At 36.7% G+C, this 22,500-nt stretch overlaps 1 protein-coding gene across 2 annotated transcripts in view; it reads right to left on the bottom strand.

Moving 5' to 3' along the window:
• The window catches only part of LOC115217408, a 284,438-nt gene that overhangs the window by 38,238 nt on the left and 223,700 nt on the right, over positions 1 to 22,500 (bottom strand). The window contains exon 3 of one of the 2 annotated variants that reach the window (XM_029787099.2): positions 7,524 to 7,983. The exons of the other annotated variant lie outside the window; for it this stretch is intronic. Within the exon in view, the coding sequence (XP_029642959.1) occupies positions 7,645 to 7,983 (339 nt within the window). The 3' untranslated portion in view covers positions 7,524 to 7,644. Of the gene's footprint in view, positions 1 to 7,523; positions 7,984 to 22,500 lie in introns of those variants that run through there. 2 annotated transcript variants of the gene reach the window in all.

The following is a 22,500-nucleotide window of genomic DNA, read 5'->3' as shown; positions in this document are numbered from 1 at the left end:
TCTCCCCACTTCCATCAACATTATTTCTACCTAATACAGCATGTCAACATGTCAGTTTCAATGCAATCATCTTCAGGCAGAAACCGGTGTATGTTTTAGCTAAATTATTGTTGATGATATTGGTTTTTAGATATACAACAACAGTTTTGTAGTAGTAGTAGTAGTAGTAGTAGTAGTAGTAGTAGTAGTAGTATTCAGAAATCTTATTTTTGTTGCATGCATTCACAGCTCGGTGTTGGCAAATAATGAAATGATTAATTTGTGTTTTTCATGTAACATATACTTCTCAATGTTAGCTTGGTTTAGATAGGAGTAACTTCAAGGCAGAATTATTTTTATAAGTGGATACACTTCTTATACACTATATATGTATGTAGATACACCGCACACATACCACATGCATGTATAGTGGTGGAAATAGGGCAGATTGGTAGAAGCTACAGTCAGGTGTTGATCTTCAGAATATTCCCTGATAGCTTAATAGAAATAGTGGCAGTGGAGGTAACTGAAGATAGTGAAGGTATCTCTAACTATTGATACCATGGTTATCTCCAAACAACAGCTGAAGATAGAATGTCTTCAAGTGCAAATTATGTGGAGATAACTTGAAAGTAGGCATATATTTGTGAATGCTGTGCCAGAGAAAGTGTAATTTTACATATCCATACACATGCATTCACTGTCAGTTTTACATATACATACACACATCCATATACATACATTTGCTGTTGGGACGTACGAATAATAATGAGGCTAAGTTGTAATAATTGCTTTACTTTTTCTTTAAGTATGTAATATAATCGCTTGATATATTTATCATTCTCATTCATATCTCGTTTGTAACCAATATTATAGTTTTCCTTTCAGCATGCATTAATATTCTTGTAATATATACATATTTAAGCATTGTATTGCTTTTAGTAAAATTTTCAAACATTTTCAAGTTCAAAATAAGACTTTCATTAATCTTTTAGATACTTAAAGACTTTCTCTATTTTCCCACCCACTTTCACCATCCCCATCACCACTATCATAATGTTAGACATACACGATGTCCCCACCCCAACAACTAAAGTTTGTAATCCATCTGTTTATTTATTTTACCCTGAATGTTTGAGTATCTGGAGAAATGGCAGTTCAGTAACAGTAATATTAATATTTGTATATTTGATAATGTACAAGAGAAGTCTGCCTAAATTTAGGAAACTAGGCAGTTACTTGATCAACCATCAATCTGGTGATCACAGAAACCAGATTGACTACATTCTCACTATAAAATAGGATAGATAGATACATAGACAGACAGACAGACAGACAGACAGACAGACAGACAGACAGACAGATAGATAGATAGATAGATAGATAGATAGATAGATAGATAGATAGATAGATAGATAGATAGATAGATAGATAGATAGATAGATAGATAGATGGTTGAATTGCAAAGTGTTTCCTTGTTGAAGAACGTACGACCCAACATAGGTTAATGGTTTCTAACTTGAAAGTTAGAGCTACAAGGACTCAGAAATACAAATCAGTCTTGAAAAGGAAGATATGGAAACTTAAAGATTCATTGAACGGTCAGAGATGTAGAGAAGTCCTCACTGAAATGTTTGGTAAGAGGGAGAAAACACTAAACATGTAATGTAGACGACAACAGAAGTTTTTGCAGGACAACTTACAGAGGGCGACGGTGCAAAGTTCCAGCCAGACCAAGGTTGATGTTGTGGTGGTGGATCAAGTGACTGAGCTATAAAAGCAAAGGTTTAAGAGTATTGGAAGAACGGAGGCAGTGGAGGACTATATCAAGTAGTTAGTGGCTGCTTTATTCAGCAGAAAAGAAAAAGTTTTGCCAATATTCTACAACGTAAAGACCAGAGGCATGAGGCAAAACAGAGTATCAGATAAAATTGAGACATGTGTACAGATGGATAATTGTACATTTTCACTGAAAAGAAGTGCTACAATGAAATCTTTCTCAACGTGGAGAATGTGTGGGAGAAAAGAGAGTCTTCTAAATGTGAACTTTAGAAAGAGACTAGCCATTTTAGTATGAGAGATGAAGTAATTACGAATAGGGATACAAGGAAAGCCCCTAGTCCACCAGGAATTACTGCTGCAATGCTTAAAATATCTGGACTAGTTGCCCATACATGAACCATACCTAACAACTGGTGTAGAAGCATAATAGTCAATAGAGAAGATGATGCCTAAGAAAGAAATAATTACAGAGGTATAACCAGTGCAAAGTATGGACACATAAGAGGCGCCATGAAATCACAAGATGATAAACAGAGAAAGTAAACTCTGTTAGACACGCAGGAGAAATACACATACGGGCAATAGATTTTCTTGAATGCCCAGAGATATGGTTGGAGGTATTAGATAGTTTTTGTTATCTACGTGATCTAATTAGCAGTAGAGAAGGATGTTCTGAAAGAATAGTTTTCCGGCTAGAGAACATTCAATTGTTGCTAATTAATAGTTTCTCTCTCAAAGTGGAAAACAGATTGTATAATGCTTTTATACGAACAACAATGTTGCATGGTAGTGAATCGGGGGTCGTGAACGCATTGGATATGCGAAGACGAGAAAGGAATGAAGTTAGCATGGCCCACTAGATGTGCAACACCACTGTACACAAAATGATGTATTGATATAAAATTGAGTATAAGAGGTATTCAGATATAGTGCAAAAGGAAGAAATCTGTGCTGGTATGATAATATGATGTATATGGAGGAGAATAACAGTATAAAGAAGTGACAATCGCTAAACGTGGAAGGAAAATGTAGAAGAGAGAGAGAGAGAGAGAGAGAGAGCCAAGAAGACGTGAGACGATCTAGTGAAGACAGACCCCTGGGTATTTGAGCCCCACGGAAGAAATGACAAAGGTCCCAGATAATAGGCGATTCGCAGACCAATCTATCTCAGCCAAATACAAGATCCTAAAAGCATATCATTAATGCCTGTGTCTCTGCACCCGATTTCTACCAGTCAAGACTTCCCCACGACTCGTCTTCATAACACTCATCACTCCTACACCCTTCTAACTTCGGCACTCAGTTACATTAATATCTGCTATCGTCACCCCTTCCCCTACTTTTTTCTCACTCACTATATCTACCACCTACGTAGCTCTGAGCGCTGTCTCTGTCATTGTGCACCCTCTCTCCCTCTCTTTCTCTTTTTTCTCTCACTCCACACACTTCACATCATCTCCCTATTTCTCATCTATGTGCGGTTTTATTACATTGTTGCTCTCCACCTCTCTTTTTTTCTGTATTACCACCTATCACCTCTTCCTCCCAGACCCACTTCGATTTTCCTTCATCTTTCTCCCAAACTGTCTTCTTCACTACTGTCTACATCTTCGCCCCTGTTCACCATTTACTGCATACTTCTCTATTCCTGTTTTTAACTGTTTGTCACTCTCCTTTGACATACTTGTAAATCTATCTACTCGGTCATCTTTGAATGGATAGGTCCCTATTCTTTGCCCCAAAGCCCTCTTTATTCACTTTATTCAATTTTGAGGGTACGCTCTGATACCTCATCTTTACCATCCTCTCTTTCTAGCTGGAGTAGCCATGTATTTCCGCTACAAGAAGACATCTGTTCATGTCCCCCTATTATACTTTAACTTTTCGACCTTGCACAAAGACATTTCCTTCAATAATGCATCGCCACTCATTCGAGGGATTGTGTCGTGTACTAGTGACTTCACTAGTGCCGGTGCTACGAAAGAAGGCACCCAGCAAACTCTGTAAAGCAGTTAGCGTTAGGAAGGACATCTAACCCATAATAGAATGGAATTCAAACGTTCAATGATGATCATGACGATGATGATGATGCACACATGCACGCACGCACACATACACACACATTAGCACACTAGTTAAAGCAATTATATGCATGATTGTACAAAAGTGTGTGTGTGTGTGTGTGTGTGTGCACGCGCGCGCGCACGTGTGTGTATAAACAAACATGTATTCTTTTATTCTTTTATTTGTTTTAGTCATCTTACTGCGGCTATGCTGGAGCACCACCTTTAGTTGAGCAAATCGACCCAGGATTTATTCTTTGTGAGCCTAGTACTTATTCTAGCGGTCCCTTTTGCCGAACCACTAAATCACGGAGTCGTAAACACATCAACATTGGTTGTCAAGCGATGGTGAGGACACACGCACACACACATATATATATATATATATACATATATATATATATATATACGACGGTCTTTCAATTACCGTCTACCAAATCCACTCACAAGGCTTTGGTCGACACGAGGCTACAGTAGAAGACACTTGCCCAAGGTGCCACGCAGTGGGACTGAATCCGGAACCATGTGGTTGGTAAGCAAAATACTTACCACGCACACACATACACACACACACACACACACACACACACACACACACACACATCAGGTTATATTTCTGTGTGTATACAGTTCACACTATTATTTGCATATATGTGTGAACATAAGGTTCTTAACACATATTAATTAATAGACAAGTCTTTCTCTCTCTCTCTCTCTCTCTCTCTCTCTCTCTCTCTCTCTCCTCTCTCTCTCTTTCTCTCTCTCTCTTATTCTTCTCTTTCTCCCTCTCTCGAACGCATTCACGCACACACATACTCAGGTTTATGCAAGTTTAGAAAGAAGTTCACATGCGTAAAATTATAGCGTCTTGTGTAAACACACAAGCATGTATGCACACACTCACATACGCATATATATATATATATATATATATATATATATATATATATATATATATATATAAACACACATAAAGAGGGAGAGAGAGTGAGAGCGAGAGGAAAAGAATATATATATATATATATATATATATGCACTTTGATATATACGAAATAAATAAACTTACATGAAAAAAAAAGGGAAAATTTTTTAAATTACAATATCCATATAAATATGTATACGCAAGCACATGTCCAGACGTATAAGAACCATATCTATCAACCATGGCAACGGTACTAGCCTCATCGATATCGGACAAACGAAATATATGATGCTCTTCAAATATACTGAATTTCGGACTGATTCTATTAAAGCATTGATTGAAGTTGAAGAGATATACAATGCATAGAACAACACATAAACTCGAGACAGAGATTCATTTTGAAAGATGTATGTATTCATATATACATACACTTATGCATACATTCATGTAGACATAGATGTATATAATCAAAGAAAAACATATTTGTTAGATATGTATATGTCCATATATATATATATATATATATACACACATACATATATATATATATGGTATATATATATATATATAGATATATATATATATATATATATATATATATATAGAGAGAGAGAGAGAGAGAGGGAGAAATGCGGGGGAGAAATAAAGAGATAGACATAGATCAAGGTAAAATATATCTTATAAATATCTTTTATCATATATTTATATATATATATATATATATATATATGTATAAATATATATGCCCATGGTGTATACATATATATATGTATGTATGTGTGTGTGTGTGTGTGTGTATGTGGAATGTGTGTGGTTGTCGATGTAAATGTAAAGGTGATTTTTGTAATTGACGTCGAAAATTTGGTAAATGCATACATGGACTATATATCAAGTATTCATATTTGTGTTGTGTCTCGTTTAAATTACGTAATATGCATATACTTTATGTTTAATCGGTTGATTTCACTATATACTCATGTGTGCGCGCGTATGTGTATGTATGTTTTTATGTATGTTTGTATATATGTACATATAATGATTTAGTTTTCCTTATGTCGGAAATAAAAGCATTGTCAATAAAAGAAATACAGCGGTAATTTTATATAATCGATGATAATAATATTTTGATATAATCTGTATTTTTATATAATCGGTGGTGCAAAAGGGTGGAACGAAATGTGAAAAGATACTTTGGGGAGAATCATGCTCTATGGGAGAAAAAAGAGTTATTCCTCATCGATTGGTATTAGCCGTGAGTGAAATGTGTAAGCTGTGTGTATATCGTTCTTTAGTGTAAAAAACGGATATGACTAAATGGCAAAAACGAATTTACGCTCATGGGGGTAGCATTCGAAAATTTCGCTTTTAAGCTCGGTAAAGCACCTGGATCGTGTGAACTATTTAGAAGGATTCTCTTCTTTGCCAAGCAGAGTCTGCATCTCTTACTTCCATTAAGATAATGAAAAGGACAAGAGAATCATTCTTTAAAAATTCACACTATCCAGGGGCTTTCCTGGACTCGAAAGGCGATATTGTGGAATTTTTGAAATTTCTGTAGCTGCTCTCATGAGCACGAATTTGAAAATAACACTCTCATTTCTCAGCAAAATAATTTTTCTCCAAAACTATTTTTTCGCAATATTTCGTTACACCCTTATGACATCATCGAAACAACATAGAGTCTGTGCTCCTCCAGTATAAAAGAGGCTACGTGCTTCCGGCCAGCATGTTTGAAGAATCGTCAATATTGTCTCATGGCAATATTCGGCCTGAAACTGATTGTAACACTCCAATCAGTTATGTGCTATAACCAGTAAAACGTTGTTTGACGATATGTGTGTGTGTATATATGTGTGGGGGTTGCGTGTGTATATATATGTGTGTGTGCGTGTGTGGTGTGCATACATGTATGTATACAGGTAGACAAATAGATATTTAGATATTGATTTATATATATATATACTCGTATACACAAACATATAAATACACACACATACACACGCGCAATATAGCATATAAAAGCAACAACACAATAAAAAATGATTATTGTAAATAAAACATTTAAATTTGAAAAGAATTTAAACGTTTTTTAAAATAATAAGTTACAAAATAACCGAAAATATTTTCTCACCCTCCTCCCCTTGGCGAGAAATAATTTTAGAATTTCAGGAGCAGTTCATGAATTTTCATCTGTATATCAGTAGAGTTTCATTTGATTTGATTTTTTGTGTATGCTTTTTAATGTTTTGAAATTTAACTTCTCATTTTATCAGTTTTTAAAAGTAATCCCTCTGTTAACACTTTGCACGCACACATACACACACACATATACACACACACACACACACACACACACACACACATATATATATATATATATATGCATACATATATAAATACATACATACATGCATACACATGCATACACACACAAACATATATGTACATACATATATATGCCCGTATATGTATATGTGTCTGTATGTTTGAGTATATATATGTATGCGTCTATGCATATATATTTATATGTATAAACACCTACATGTTTATATATATGCATCCATACATCTATACATGTATGCATTAAATGTATCTGCATATATAAATGCATATATATATATATATAGACATATACATATATATATGTATATATGTATATATGTATATATGTATATATATATATATATATATATCAGTTCTTAATCCATAACTATAATTTAATAATTTTCGACGACTAACGTCAGAATTATGAATATCTCACCATTTTTATTATTTTGCTTGAGCTAGCATTCATAGTTCTGACAATAGTCTGTGTCACATTTTTATTTTCTGAAACTAAGTTTATTGTAATTTTTTTTTTAATATTTTTTCTTCTTTGAATTTAGGATCATTTTAACATCACAATGCTGTTGTGTTATTATAGGCTTCAGTCTTCGTTTGAGACACCACCACTATATCTTTTTGTCCTAGAACTTTCACGTGAAACATTCCTTCCCGTTTTTTAGACAGTTCTTCTTTGGTTACCTTGGACAACTTACAACCAAACAAGATACACAATAAGCAAACTAAACCCTCGAATCCGGCTCCACCAAGAGCTATCAGAATCAGAATATCCTTCTTTTCTTTTTGGAAAGTATGTCCATCCGTTGTATGACTGACCAGTCCAAGACGTAGCAATTGGATGCTGACAACAGCAGTCACCAAAGAAACCACGGAAATGGCAATGAAGCACATGATCTAGAATAAAATAAAAAAAAATATATATATGTTAGTAAATGAAAATAGATTACATATTACAGCAGGTAAGAGTGAAAATAATTATTACAACAAGTATATACTGTTAAATTCTATTTTTGACAAATACTTCTTCATACATCTATGACGTATACTTAAACCAAATATTAATAGAATTATGTAATTGTGTTTTAAATGGTTATCATAACTCGTAGGAAAATGCTATTTTCTTCAGATTTTGAAATCATAATCTTTAATTCGAAGTTATTATTTTAAAGTCAATTTGAAGATATAAAGAGAACATATTTGGATGAGGCTAGCCACTCTGCTTGGAATCTCATCCCATTTCCCGTCCACCTGCATATCCGTACCGAATTAGACACCAAACACTTTAACCGGTGCGTCTGTCCAGCGATCTACAATGTTGTTCGAGGCATATAGTTGTCTCTCCCGTTGCCAAGCTGAAAACTCACCAACTTACCCGGATTTACTTTTGTTCATATCATCGATGAGGGTGCCGACTATGTCCACTTTTGTAGTGACTGATACAATTACTGTAACGTCAGTTGCATGCTCCGACATAACCCCACTCTAGCTTCCAAAGTAAAGGGTCGGGAGCCAGCACATATAAAAGAGACGAGAAAGGTGACACCCGACTGATCGAGCACGTGATATGAAATGGTTTCGAGAAGTGGCCATTCAAATTGGGCAATGTGTAAGTTCCAATTTGCATTGCTATCTAGCGCATGAAAACAGGTCTGAAACTGGCTTTTTGCGCTGCTGTCAAGTAGCGATGGTTAACACTAAAGGAAGAATTTGACTGTTTTCCATCCCTTGTGTGATGCAATGCATGAAGCGGAGGTTTTCACACAGCCTCTTTCCCATCCTCACTGTAATGTAACGCATGAGATATTGGTCGTCGCAATGGATCTGTTGAAATTCGTACACATTTGCGCTTTTCCGACCAAACCAACCATGACAAAGGCCAACCTCATTGCTGACATTTTGGCCAAAATCTTAAACTCTACATTCAGCAGGAGACACAAGGCTTGACATTTGGGAGAAGGTGTTTACTGATTAAATCGACTCTAGTGCTTGACACCTTATTTTATCGAACGTGGAAAGATAAAAAGCAATGTTGACAGTGGAAAGTCTTGAATTCAGAACGTAGAAAGCCGGAACAATTATCATAAGGTATTAAACGGTTCTGCCAGTTCGCCTGTTTCTAATACTGACATAAGATCAGAAATGTAAGAGGAGAAGTTAGACGTTAGTCGTTTAATTTATTTTTATTGACCTAGGAAGTATGAAAGTAAAATTCACCTCGGCAGGACTTGAACACAAAAAATTGAAGCGCTAACGATTCTGCCACTCTACTGCTTTTAATAATTTCTGATATAAACACAAAACAAGCAATTTGGTGGGAGGGGTCGAATATATGGACCCTAATAAATGACTGGTACTTTACTTTTTTAACGTCGGAGGGGCGAAAGCAAAGTCGACTTCGTTGGGAGTTGAGCTCAGAATTTAAATGCACGCGGCTATACTCCACAAATCGTTTTCTCTATCATTGTAGAGCAGCTAATTAAATAACTGGATTATGTGCATTCCCCACATGACAATTTTATGAATGGTTTCTAATTTCTTTATTTACGGTGGTGTGCTGAAAAGTTCTGGCTTTGGGTAAAAGAAAATATACAGGAAGATCATTTACTTATTGCAGTGATCCTTCAGTTTTTCTAAGCCCCGTAAGGTTTGGTCCTCTAACCTGGCCTTTCGTCGTACCCTGAAAGCCAGGAACGTTTCAGTACCCCCTCATATAGATATATTTCTAAAAATTACACATTTGGAAGTAAAAGGCCCAAGTCCCATGAAGCAAGACGTAATGTTATTGACTCTCTATTACTCAGTAGGTGCCTTTACAAAAAAAAAAATAAATAAATAAAGAGAGAGAGAGAGAGAGAGAGAGAAATATTTTCAAATTTAAACAAATAAGAGGATGGAAATCTAGTTAAATTTCTTCCTATTTTAATGCTTCAATTAAATTTCATTACTTTTTATTTTAACATTTATTTTTATTTTTATTGCTTTACCTCTTTTTTACAAAATGTAACAGAAAAAGGATAGAAAGAAAAGGCCAGCCTTTGTTTTCATTATATTGTATTAGTTGCAAGTTCGGTGCCGAAGATATATGGCACCGAAATGCATTCCCAGAATTAATGTTCTTGTAACAAAAGGCATTACGAAAAAAAAACATTGAGATACATGCACAAATATACTCTCATACATACATACATACATACATACATACATACATACATACACACACACACACACACACCACACACACACACACACACACACACACACACACACACATAAGTGTGTGTGGTAAGCATGTCTTGTGTATTGGCTGGAAGAAAACTCGCAACAAGTCTTAGCAAAAAATAAACGAATAAATAAATAAAAAGAAAGAAAGAAAGGGAAAGGAAAAGACTGAAATAAAAAGAAAGAAAGAAGAAATGTATGTAGGAAAAGATCTAATTTTGACACGATCAATTGTGAAATCTATTTGTCTGACAAAAATCATTACAAAAAGAGACAAAATGTAATGGAAAAATATTGAAATAAATAAATACTGGAATAAATAAACAAACAAACAAGGATGGGAAGATATGGACATCACAAGAGAAATGAAGTAAAACGAAGAAATAAAAATGTGAAATTTTGTGAAATTTCTCATTAGAATACTGATTTTTAACATAGGCACAAGGCCTGATAATTTAAGAGCGGAATAAAATATGAAACAAGTACCATTTATGTACTGGTGTACGTAAATGGTACTTTGTTTCATTCAACCTAGAAGGACTTCATTACAAAGTCGCCTTCGAGTGGATGTCAACTCAGTAATTACAGCAGCAAACTGAATACGGTAAAACCTTCTGAACAACATTTATCTATTCTACCATCAAAAATGAGTTACATGTTTAGGCGAAGAGAAATAGGATTCTATGACGTTCATGTCTATTCCGAAAAAGCATCACTATGATGTGTGAAGTAAAATGACTTCCTATGAGAATCAAAACTTACAGAACCTGTTTAGTACGAGCTACGATTAGGCAAGTGAGCTCCCGTTCGATTCCTGGTCCTGGAGTCACGTTCTGCCCTTAGACAATGCATTTCATGTTGCTTCAGTCCATTCAGCTGGCGAAAGCGAGTATTAAGACTGACACAGCACGTGGTCAATGTCAATTTAGTACGGTAGAGCTAACAAGTCAGTGGTACAAAAACCTTCACGCATGAAGAGGAATGTCTCCAGCAGAGGTTTGCTATATCCTCTGTGTTTACTTTTAACTCGAATCCTATAAGATCACTATTTTTAAAGGTAAGGGTAGACCCAACTAAATCACATACAATGTTTTCAGAATTAGTTCGTGCGAATGTCCAAACTAATAATGTACCGGCAATTCACATGTTGTCATTGTGTTGCTTCAGTACTACTGACTGATTACGCAACTGGTGGAAGTCTAATTTAAAGTTCTATTGGAGATAACGAAGAACATGATCGAACGGAGAACATGGTCGAACGGAGAACGTGATTAATGATGCTGAGATTTGACAAACAGGCAGTTTACAGTATTTTCAGCAGAAGTTTTAGAACAAAATATTTGACATTTTGTTGCATATGTTTAACTAAGCATCCTTATCAGATGACACAGGCCAGTTCATGAAAAGTTTTATAGGCAAGCACTTTTGCAGACAAACGTGCTTCACCATCTTCTGATGAAGGTGATGCACGTTTTCTCTTATTGATGGCAGAAAAGACTGCATAACCATTACTTTTTTTTTCAAAAGAATAGGTCGGAGTTTTGCGCAAATGTAACCGATACAATAGTCAATCCAAACATGAACAAGCAAGAAAAAACAACAACGCGAGGACGTGCAATAAGTACCGTGTTATTGGACGCTCAGGAAAGGAAAGAAAAGAAAGAGGGTTTCACGTTTCGAGCGGAGCTCTTCATCAGAAATATAGAAAAAGTCCAAAGAAGGGAAGACGGAGAAAGAAAATCACCAACGATACACACGCAGTCACATATTGAAATACAATAGTGCTGTATATTGGTGACCTTGATCTACTTTTATTAGCCACAGTTAGTCATCGACCTAACGGGTAAGAGTAAACGTATGTTTCGTACACTTAGCGAACTCTCGAAAGTTAAACAATTATAGATTTAGTAAGTCAACAGGTTTGTGTAAAATTCTGTTATATTTTTTAAAAGACTTTTAAGAAGACTTTTCTAAAGTTGCAACAGTCCTACGGGGAGATTTGCTTGAGTTGTACACAATGTGAAGGGTCGTACCGGCGTTTCAAATCAGCAAGAACAGATCATCCGACGAAGATGAACTGAAATCTAGATAACCGTCGACTGCAACGGACGATGATTACATTGCAAAAGTGTGTACTATGATCTGTGAAAGTCGTCTCCTGACTTTCCGCAAAGTTCCTGAAGAAGTAAGCATTTATAAAAAGTTTGTATCACATGATTTTAAAAGATAATTTGAAGATGCATCACCTTGCTCTTTAGATTTTAATCTGTGCCGAGCCGATTGATAGAACAAAAATAGAATCGAGTCATTAGTCACAGCTTTGTGATGGTTCAAATACTGATGGAAACTTTCTGAAACATAGGTGTACGTTTATATTAGCGAAACTTAAATGCTGGTGCCACAGTGAATTGGATAGCCATCGCTGAGATCATAAAACATTATTTCAGAGTTGCTAAAATATGCAAGCTATGTTGATCGTCATTTTTTTATTCGTACGGTGTCGTTCATCCATATGTTGCAAGTGATCAGATGATAATGAATCAGTTTTACTCGGAAATCTCGGAACATTTGAGAGAAGGCTGAAGCATGGACAAATAAATCTTAGATGCTGCATCACTACAATGCTCTTGCTAATGTGTTACCTCTTAACCGTGACTTTGTGGCAAGCAACGAGACTTGTGTCCCCCAGCCTTTGTACTGTTAGGATTTGGCTTCAGTGAACTTATTATTCCAAAGCAAAAAAAAAAAAAATGTCGAATCGAGACGAAAAAAGGGAGAGAAAGAGAGAGAAGAAGAATGAGAGAGGGAGAGACAGACGGACAAACAGACAGAGAATTGTCCGACACACACACACACATACAGAAAATGGAAACAAGTAAAAGAAACAGGGAAAGCAAAATAGAGAGAGAGAGAGAGAGAAACTAATAAAGAGAACTAGCAAAAGACAGAAAAACACCCAAGGAGAAACAGAGAAACACAAGGGGGACGAAAGAAACAAGAAAAGGAGGGAAAATGTTGATAAAAATAAACAAAGGTTATGGAAGTGGGAGGGAAGGATTATATCGGGATGATAGTTGAGGCTGGTGAAACAATCGCAGTAAATAGATAACAGCCTTAAAGCAAATGTTAACTGAAGAATTACTATAGCAGAGAACCAGACGGTGTTGGTTGATTGTGAAAGTGGTAGTGGTAGTGGTGGTGGTGGTGGCTGCAACTATCTGTAGTGATGATGATGATGGCGGTGTTGGTGTCTGCGGATACTGATATAGATGGCGTATGTCTATAGTAGTGATGTATGTACTGATGATGCTGGTTGTGTCTAGACTGGTGGTGTTTCGATGGTGGTGTGTGATGATATATAAGTTTTTACTGTTGCAATGGTTTCACAGCGGTGTTAGTCGTGCTGCCTGTGGTAGTGTAAGTAAAAGTGTTGCCGGTTGTGATGGAGTCACCAGAAAAGGTTATGGTGGCTTGTTGTCAGTATTGCTATTGTCGTGGTGATGGTTTTGAGTAAAAGTAGTGGTGCGGTTTGTTGTTTGACCATAGCTGAGTCCCCTCCGCCTAGATCTACATCAAGAGGCAATCCAGCCATGACTATCCACTCATTTTTCGATGTACATAAAACCCAATATCTCGTTATCCAACATGACGGTGGAGTGTTTTGAGGAAGGCTGAGCTGCTATTTCTAGGAAATAGAGCTATCTCACAAAAGTTCCTTAATGGTTGCGAAAAGTGATGGTGATGATAGCGGAGATGTGATAGACATAAAGGTGATGGTACTGGTTGTGATGGTGGTGGCAGTGGTAGTAGTGGTGACGGCGGTGGTGCACGCGATGGAGATGGGTGACAGTGGTAATGGTGGTGGATTTGGTTTGGTGGTGATGGTGGTGCTGAAGCAGCTGATGTTAAAGAAAGTGGCAGGTGTGAGCGATGGCGGTGATGTAAGTTACAATGTTACGGGAAGGGTTGGTATCCGTGCATGGTGGTGGAGAAGGAACGGAGAAAATAGTTCAATGAAGGAGAATAAAAAGGAGAGGATGGGGGAGGGGGAATTAGTGGGAAAGAGAATAAATGATATATAGAGGCGGAAGGGAGATCGATAAATCAATATAGAAACTGGATGGTTTACTGTTGATTTTGTGGTTGCATGTTGGTTGCGGCGGTGACGGTGATGGTGGGGGAACATGGTGGTAGTTATGTAGCAATAAGAAGAGTGGGCTGGCGTTGTGAAGGGGTAGGGAAAACCCGAAAACACACATATAAACATATACACACAGGCACACACACATATGTATGTATGTGTGTGTGTGTATTTATATATATATATATATGCATCTATGATTGTGTACACACGTATGGGCATGTATATGTACATTAAAGAATTATTGCGTTATGTATGTTAGAGACAAAGTTTGTATGTCAGTTGGAGTTTGTGTGAATGTGTATGCATTCTAAAATAACTGTGAATGTTTTCTTCTTTGATTTTGAATGTGACAGGGCATGTGGTAGTGGTGGGGGTATTATTATTATTATTATTATTATTATTATTATTATTATTATTATTGTTGTTGTTGTTGTTGTTATCATCATCATCATCATCATCATCATTGAGTGAGAGAGCAGTGCATGCTATTAAAATGACACTGGGGTAAAATATGCGAAGCCCAATATACCCATCTTGACTACCCGTCTGATAAGGGTATACCAGGCATATGTGTGAGACATGGTAATCTCATATCAAGATAAAGAGCACATCACCTTGCAGGTGGGGCCCAGTTAGAATTTTCCTCAGGTCGAGTAGCCCGTCCCTCTCAAAATAAGGTTCATTTAAGGATGTTGAAAGAAACACCTATGTTTCCAGAGGTTAATTATCCAAATCCCCAAAGAATCCCTCTCAACACATGGCTATGATGCTCCCCCACTACTTCTGCTCGTGATCAGAGATGCACATATTGTCAGCCACTAAGAGACATGTTCAACTGGCTAAAGTCAAACAACTGAGACACAAATCTGTGGTACAGAGTAGAATATTTGCTGTAGCTCATGTTTTATACCAAGACAAAACATGTATATGATAACACTTCCAATCAGTTAAGACCAGAAGCCATGAGAACCAGTACCTGGTACGCATCAGGACGTTTATTACCGTTTGTTATCATTATCATTATTATCGTTGTTATTATTATTATTATTATTATTATTATTATTATTATTATTATTATTATTATTATTATTATCATTATAATTATTATCGTTGTTGTTGTTATTATTATTATTATTATTATTATTATTATTATTATTATTAAGGCGATGAGCTGGTAGAATTGTTAGCACGCCGGCCACAATACTTTGCAGCATTTCATCAGTCTTTACGTTCTGCGTTCAAATTTTGCCGTGGTCGACTATGCTTTTCATGTTTTCGAGGCCGATAAATTAAATACGAGTGAAACGCTGGGGTCGATGTAACCGACTAGTCCCTTTCATCCAAATTTCAGGCCTTGTACCTTCAGTAGAAAGGATTATTATTGTTGTTGTTGTTGTTTTTGTTGCTGCCGATGTTGCTGTTGTTGTTGTTGTTGCTATTATTATTATTATTCTATGTTTGACTTTTGCTTTATATTTGTACAAGCTGGCTCCAAGTCTCACCAAGAGACCTCAAGAGACAACAGATTGGCAGTTCACGTTGTTGTTATGCCTAGTGTGCCATATATTTTTTTTTGGGGGGGGGGTTGTGTTGTACTAGTGAATGTCTAATAAATAAATTTAAAAAAACAAATAAAATAAAATATTTAAAAAAATGATAAATAAATAAATAAAAATTGTTTGTTTTAAACCTTGAGATTACATAGAAAGTATTTTGCGTAGGATATGAGCAGTTCCCATGAGTACTATCTTTTGAATTTCTGCCATTTTGGGATTTCCTGGTATCTGAGTTAGGTAGCAATCAGCCCCTTTCGCTATCATTCCCAGGGCACCTATGACAACAGGTATTGTTTTAGTCTTCAGGTTCCACATTTTGCTGATTTCTATTTCAAGATCTTTATATTTGCTCAGTTTCTGGTAGGTCTTGACAGATACGTTTATGTCGATTGGGACAGTCATATCAATGAGGAGGCATGTTCTTTTTCTGAAGTCTTTCAATATGATGTCTGGCCTATTTGCATCTATCTTTCTGTCAGTTTGAATGGTGAAGTTCCAGAGGAGTGAGATGTGGTCATTTTCAAGTACTGGAGGTGGTTTGTGTTCCCACCAGTTTTTTTCATGGGGCAACTCCAGGTTTTTGCAAATTACCCAGTGAATATATTGTGCAGCTCTATCATGCCTGTTGAGATACTCTGTAGGCGCTAGAAGACTGTACTTGGAGACAACATGATCAATGGTTTCCTTTTGTTGTTGACATACACGACATGTTGGGCGACTGCCGTTTTTTAATATGTTGGCCTGGTAGTTTCTTGTTGGTAGGGATTGATCTTGAGCTGCTATGATAAACCCCTCTGTTTCAGATTTTAAGCCAGAGGCCATTAGCCATTGATGGGTCAGGGCTTTGTCAATATCTGCATTATTCGCTCTATTTGGGTATTTGCCATACAGAGGTTTTCTTGCCATTTATCATTCAGAATATCTAAGGCCGTAGTTTTAGCACGGGTTTTAATGCGCTTAGCTTTTTCTGTGCCTGTTTCTTGTATGTCTATCTCTAATTCCGAAATTTGTTGTATTCGGAATTCACTTAGATATTCCTTTGCCTGTTTTGTTACTGAGTATGATGCTTTCTTGTTTTGAAACAAGTTTTAACATCCAGTCCTCAGACTTTTCCAGGTAGGTGTCTAGGCCAATTGTAGCAATCTTCATTGTCATTGCCAGTTGTAAAAGACCACGGCCTCCCTCTTTTCTCGGCAGATAAAGTCGTTCTGTATCTGCCTTAGGGTGGTGCATTCTATGCATTGTCAACAGTTTTCGTATTTTTCTGTCAAGCTGACATATTTCAGTAATTGACCAGTTAACGATATTGAAACTGTAAGTCACGACTGGTATGGCTAATGCATTCATCGCATCGATCCTGTTTCTCGCATTCAGCTCTGTTTTGAGTATTGCTCTCACTCTTCGATAACATTCTCTCCTGATCCTTTCCTTCATCTCTGAATGCCTTATTCCGTCCACTTCAATTACCCCTAGGTACTTGTAGCTCTCCACTGGGTCTAATTCTTTTATGATATTCTGTTGGTCAAGGTTAACGTTAGATGTTTCTGTCATTTTTCCTTTGATAAAGGTAGCTTTTGCACATTTATCGAGGCCAAATAGCATTCTGATGTCGTCACTAAATTGATTGACAATCGCTAGTAAGCCCTTGAGTTGTTGGTTATTTTTTGCAAAGAGCTTTAAATCATCCATGTAAATGAGATGATTTATATTTTTATCAAACATTTTATATCCGTACTACGCGTCATTGAGCAGTTTTGAGAGAGGTATTAAGGCTAAACAAAAGAGGAGTTGTGATAGTGAGTCACCCTGGAAAATGCCACATGAAATTTTTACATCACCAGCATTTAGAGATTCATTGTCACTGTTCAAAGTTAGTGTGGTTCTCCATGATCTCATACTTACGTCTAAGGAGTCCAGTTCTGTAAATATTCTATCAATCCAGGGGGCCTTTTCGTTGTGTGTTTTTTCTTCTGCCCAAATTTTATTCCAAAATCCCTGCACTTCTTTTGATGATACAGACTTTACAGTAACTGCTGTTTTTCCTATCTTCCTGTAAAAATTTTTGGGGTTATTTTTGAACATGTTGTTGACCTTGAAAAATCTATCACGCTTTTCATACCTCGCTATGCGGGCAGCTTTAGCACATACCTTTTGCTTGATGGTTTCTATGGTGGCATCAATATCAAGTATAGTTTTCATATTATATTTTTTCAGTAATTTTGGGGTTTTTGTAGGTTTGGTAGTCTTTTGAACCTTAAGGTTTTTCAAATAATCAATGTCAGATCTAAATAGTTTAATTTGTTGTTGCAAACGCTCTTAGCAAGAAGGCTTTTTGTGGGAATGTTGCCGTTTTCTAATCTTTTCACCACATAGGATCGTTGAGATTTTCGCGGATGCATAGTATAGGTGGTTGAGATCGATGATATCAACATCATTAGCTGAAATTATATCCTTAGATGTAAGCCGGATTTTACCAATTATTTTCAGGTTTTGGTTAGAGTTGCGAATTTTAGGGAGTGTATCGCGTTCATCCATGCTGGTTTCTTTAATTTTCAGCATTTCAATCATGATTTGATTTTTTAGCTCATGTAGTTCTGTTGGGTCAATATTTGTGTGACTTTCTTTATTTATTTGATGTTTATCTGTCTTAGTGTTTATGATTGGTTCAGGGAGTATTTCACTTTGCCTATCACTTATTCAATCACTCTTTCAATCCTTACTTCGTTTTTTTCAGCCCTGGTCTGGTCTATAATTATTTCCTCTGTATTATCTTCTCTAGCAGCAGCTTCGTTCATTTTATCCGTCACTGCTTGTCTAATTTGATCAATCTCTACTTCAGTCAGTAATTTTTTTTTATAATGTTTCTTCTGACGTTGGCAAGTTTGTTACTGTCTATGTAGGGTCTTGCTTCAGGGTGTTTCTGTCTCCAGTTTAAGTATGTTTGTACAGTGTTAGATTTATCTGTGGGGAAATATATGGCATGGTAGAAGGCCGCAAGAACTTCTTTATTATCTTCCCTAGACCATTTTTCCTTCTTTTTCTTTTGATTATTTGGTGACGAGCATGGATGGCCATCTGTTGGAATATTCTGGTTGTGGGGTACGTCCAGCTCCTGTGTGTTGGGAAGATTTGATCCAGTAGCTGATTTTTCAATCAGAATTTGGTTCAATTTTCGGGTACGTGGTCTTTTGTCATCCGCGCGATGACCATTGCGGTTTTTAATTTGTTTTGTTGACATTGAAGCATGACGAGCTTCGACTCTTACATTAGGAGACGGATCTGTCAGTTTAGGGTTCCCTGCACGTAAACATTGCTAGCAGATCTGTATTTGTCTGTATTTTTTTTGTTGATAGATTTATCTCCGAACATAGTTTTTTTTTATTTTTAAACTTATGAAAGGTTTACTCTGCTTGTGTTAGTTCGAAAAAATGAGAATAAAATACGGAAAAAAGGATCTGTCAGTTATTATTGTTATTATTATTATCATTATCATCACCATCATCATCATCATCATCATCATCATCAATGATATTGTTTTATGTGTAGTCGCAGCAGTAGCTTATTATTGTTATTTTTATTTTTATCATTATCACCATCACCACCACTACTACCATTGTTTGAGGGAGTAGTTGGTGAAGAGGTCATGTTCTATAGGTCTATAAATAGATTCAGCAGATGGTTGAGAGATAGCCAAAGAGACAAAGGACATTTCAGGTCAGGAGAGGTCAAACCTGTTTACTTTTTTTTTTTCAGCGCTGCCTTGAAAAGCAATTCAGCTTGTTATATTTGTAATTAATGGTAGGAAGGGGAAAAAACTATATATATATATATATTTACCAGGTGGTGCTATTAAGTTAGACATGGCCTGGGCCAATAATGGCCGAAACCTATCAAAGTATCAAAGTATATATATATATATATATATATATATATATATATATATATATACCCACACACATATGTATATGTATATGTATACTCACACACACATATTATCTGATATTCACGTCGATGATTTTTTAAATTTCTGAATTCAATTATGTTGTTGCAATAGGAGTTGTGTTTACGCATTTGGGTAATATATTAAAGTTTTTAAGTATTCTTGAGATGTTCGTTTGTCTATCCATTTGGAAAATACAATAAGACTTTTGCAATGGGAAAAAGAATGTTTAGAAAAGAAAACAAGTTGTGGCTAGTTCTAAGATTTACTAAATATGGTCTTTTGTATGACTGCACAGAGAGAAACGATAGTGTTCTTCGAATAAAGAGGAGGATGATATTTACATTTTCGAAAACTCAGGGAGAGAGGAAAGGATACGTTATCCCACATTAGTTGTAGATACGAGGGACGCTCAATAAGTAATGCCCCTGACCCATTTGCAGTTGTTTGATCTAGCTGAAATTTTGCATGTGCAATTATTCATATCTCTTCAGATTAAGTAGTAAATTACAGCTCTGTACTAATTGTGGTTTCTGATTTACAGGTGTTTGAACTGAGTCAAGTGTGAAATGGAGCCTGTTGAGTGTCGAGCAGTGATCCAGTTTCTGTATTTGAAAGGACGCACACCACGGGAGACTTTTGATGAAATGAAAGTAACTTATGGTGATGATGCCCCATCATATGACCTTGTAAAACGCTGGCATCATGAATTCAAACATGGTCGGAACTCTGCGGAAACAGCTCCCAGATCTGGTCGCCCCCCTTCTGCTATTGATGAGGCATTTGTCCGTCAAGTTGAGGCTGCCATTTTGGAAGATCGACGCATAACTATTCGCCAAATAGCCCATGAGGTCAAGATTAGTACCGGATCTGTGGAAACTATCATTCATGACCATTTGCATATGCAAAAGGTGTCTGCCAGATGGATTCCCAGGTTGCTCACGCCTTTCCAGAAGCAAGAACGCGTCGAGTGCTCGAGGATGAATTTGGAGATGTGCCAAGAAGATGAGTCAAAATTTTTCAAAAGACTGATTACACAGAATGAAACCTGGGTCCATCACTATGATCCATAGACCAAAGCCCAGTCTATGCAATGGAAGGACCGTGACTCACCTCCTCCAAAGAAGGCAAGAGTGCAGCCCTCCGCTGGCAAGGTCATGCTCACAGTCTTCTGGGACCAGGACGGAGTAGTGATGACAGATTTCCTGGCAAAGGGTACCACAATTACAGGAGCCTATTATGCTTCACTTTTGAGGAAATTAAGAGAAGCTATCAAAATCAAGAGGAGGGGCAAGATCAGCAAAGGCATCCTCCTCCTGCAGGACAACGCTCCGGTCCACAACTCGCGTGTCGCCAGATCAGAAGCACAGGCGTGCGGCTATGAACTCCTCCCCCATCCCCCTACTCTCCTGACCTTGCACCCTCTCATTTTCACCTCTTCCCAGCCATGAAGTTGTTTTTGAAAGGAAAGCGTTTCCCAGATGATGCAGCCTTGATTTCTGAAGTCACGTCGTGGTTGGAGGACCAAGCTGGGATCTTCTACAAAAACGGTCTTCAGAGCTGCATCAAACGATGGGAGAAATGCGTAACTCTGGGTGCTTCCTATGTAGAAAAGGACTAATAACTGTGCCAAGTTTCGTTGCTCTACAGTTATGGGAAGTGGGTCAGGGGCATTACTTATTGAACGCCCCTCGTATTAAAGATTTTTTTTGTTTGTTTGTCTTTTTTTTTGTATTTTAAGCTGACCGTTTGTGTGTTCGATAGATGTAGGTATGTAAGTTTCCTAACTTATTTTATTTTGAGGGAGATTTAAAATATTTACAGGGAGTTATAGATATTTCAGTCTTTGGGAACAGTGGGGGGAAGAGCGGGTTCACCCTGTCGGGTTTTTGAATTTCTGAATTTCTTTTTCTTTTGGAATTTTTATTTTATTTTTAAAAGTTTTGCTGTGGTTTACAGTTTTTGTAATTGTGCAGTATGTATATATTAGCAGGTGCTTACTTCCATAATTTTTTATCGTGCATTTAATTGTGTTGTTACAATAAAAGGCAATTTTACCTATTCTGATAGTCAAGGAAGAAGGGACGACAAAATGTTTACACAAAATTGGAGATATTTATGTTTCTAATTTTTTTTTGTTAGGTGTTCGTTTGTATGTCCAAAGCTGTAGATATGTAAGTTCCTTAACTTATTTTGAGGGAAATTCAAATTACTCACAGAAAACAGTAGATCTTCCAGTTTTTTACAGTTGTTTTTTCAGTTGTCCTGCTGGGTTAGCTGCTGACAGGTCAGAGCAGCGAAAAACACGTCCAGCCTCTGTCACGTCCAGCCGCCTATATATTATTATTATTATATTATTATTATTATTATTATTATTTATCACACGTTTTCGTGGAGCTCCTGAAGTCTTTCATGCGTAGCGGGCTATCGTACCATGCTATCCGTTCTTGTCAGCTCTCTAATACTTTTCTGGTTATTCTGGCCGTGCCAAAGAGGCAAACCTTTTGTAATAGTTCTACTGTGCACTCTATTCCAATTGCCCTTGATGCCTT

Source organism: Octopus sinensis, linkage group LG11 (genome assembly GCF_006345805.1).
Source record: "Octopus sinensis linkage group LG11, ASM634580v1, whole genome shotgun sequence".
Taxonomy (NCBI): Eukaryota; Metazoa; Mollusca; class Cephalopoda; order Octopoda; family Octopodidae; genus Octopus; species Octopus sinensis.
The sequence above is the reverse complement of the archived record's forward strand: the minus strand, read 5'-3'. Positions and strand labels throughout refer to the sequence as shown.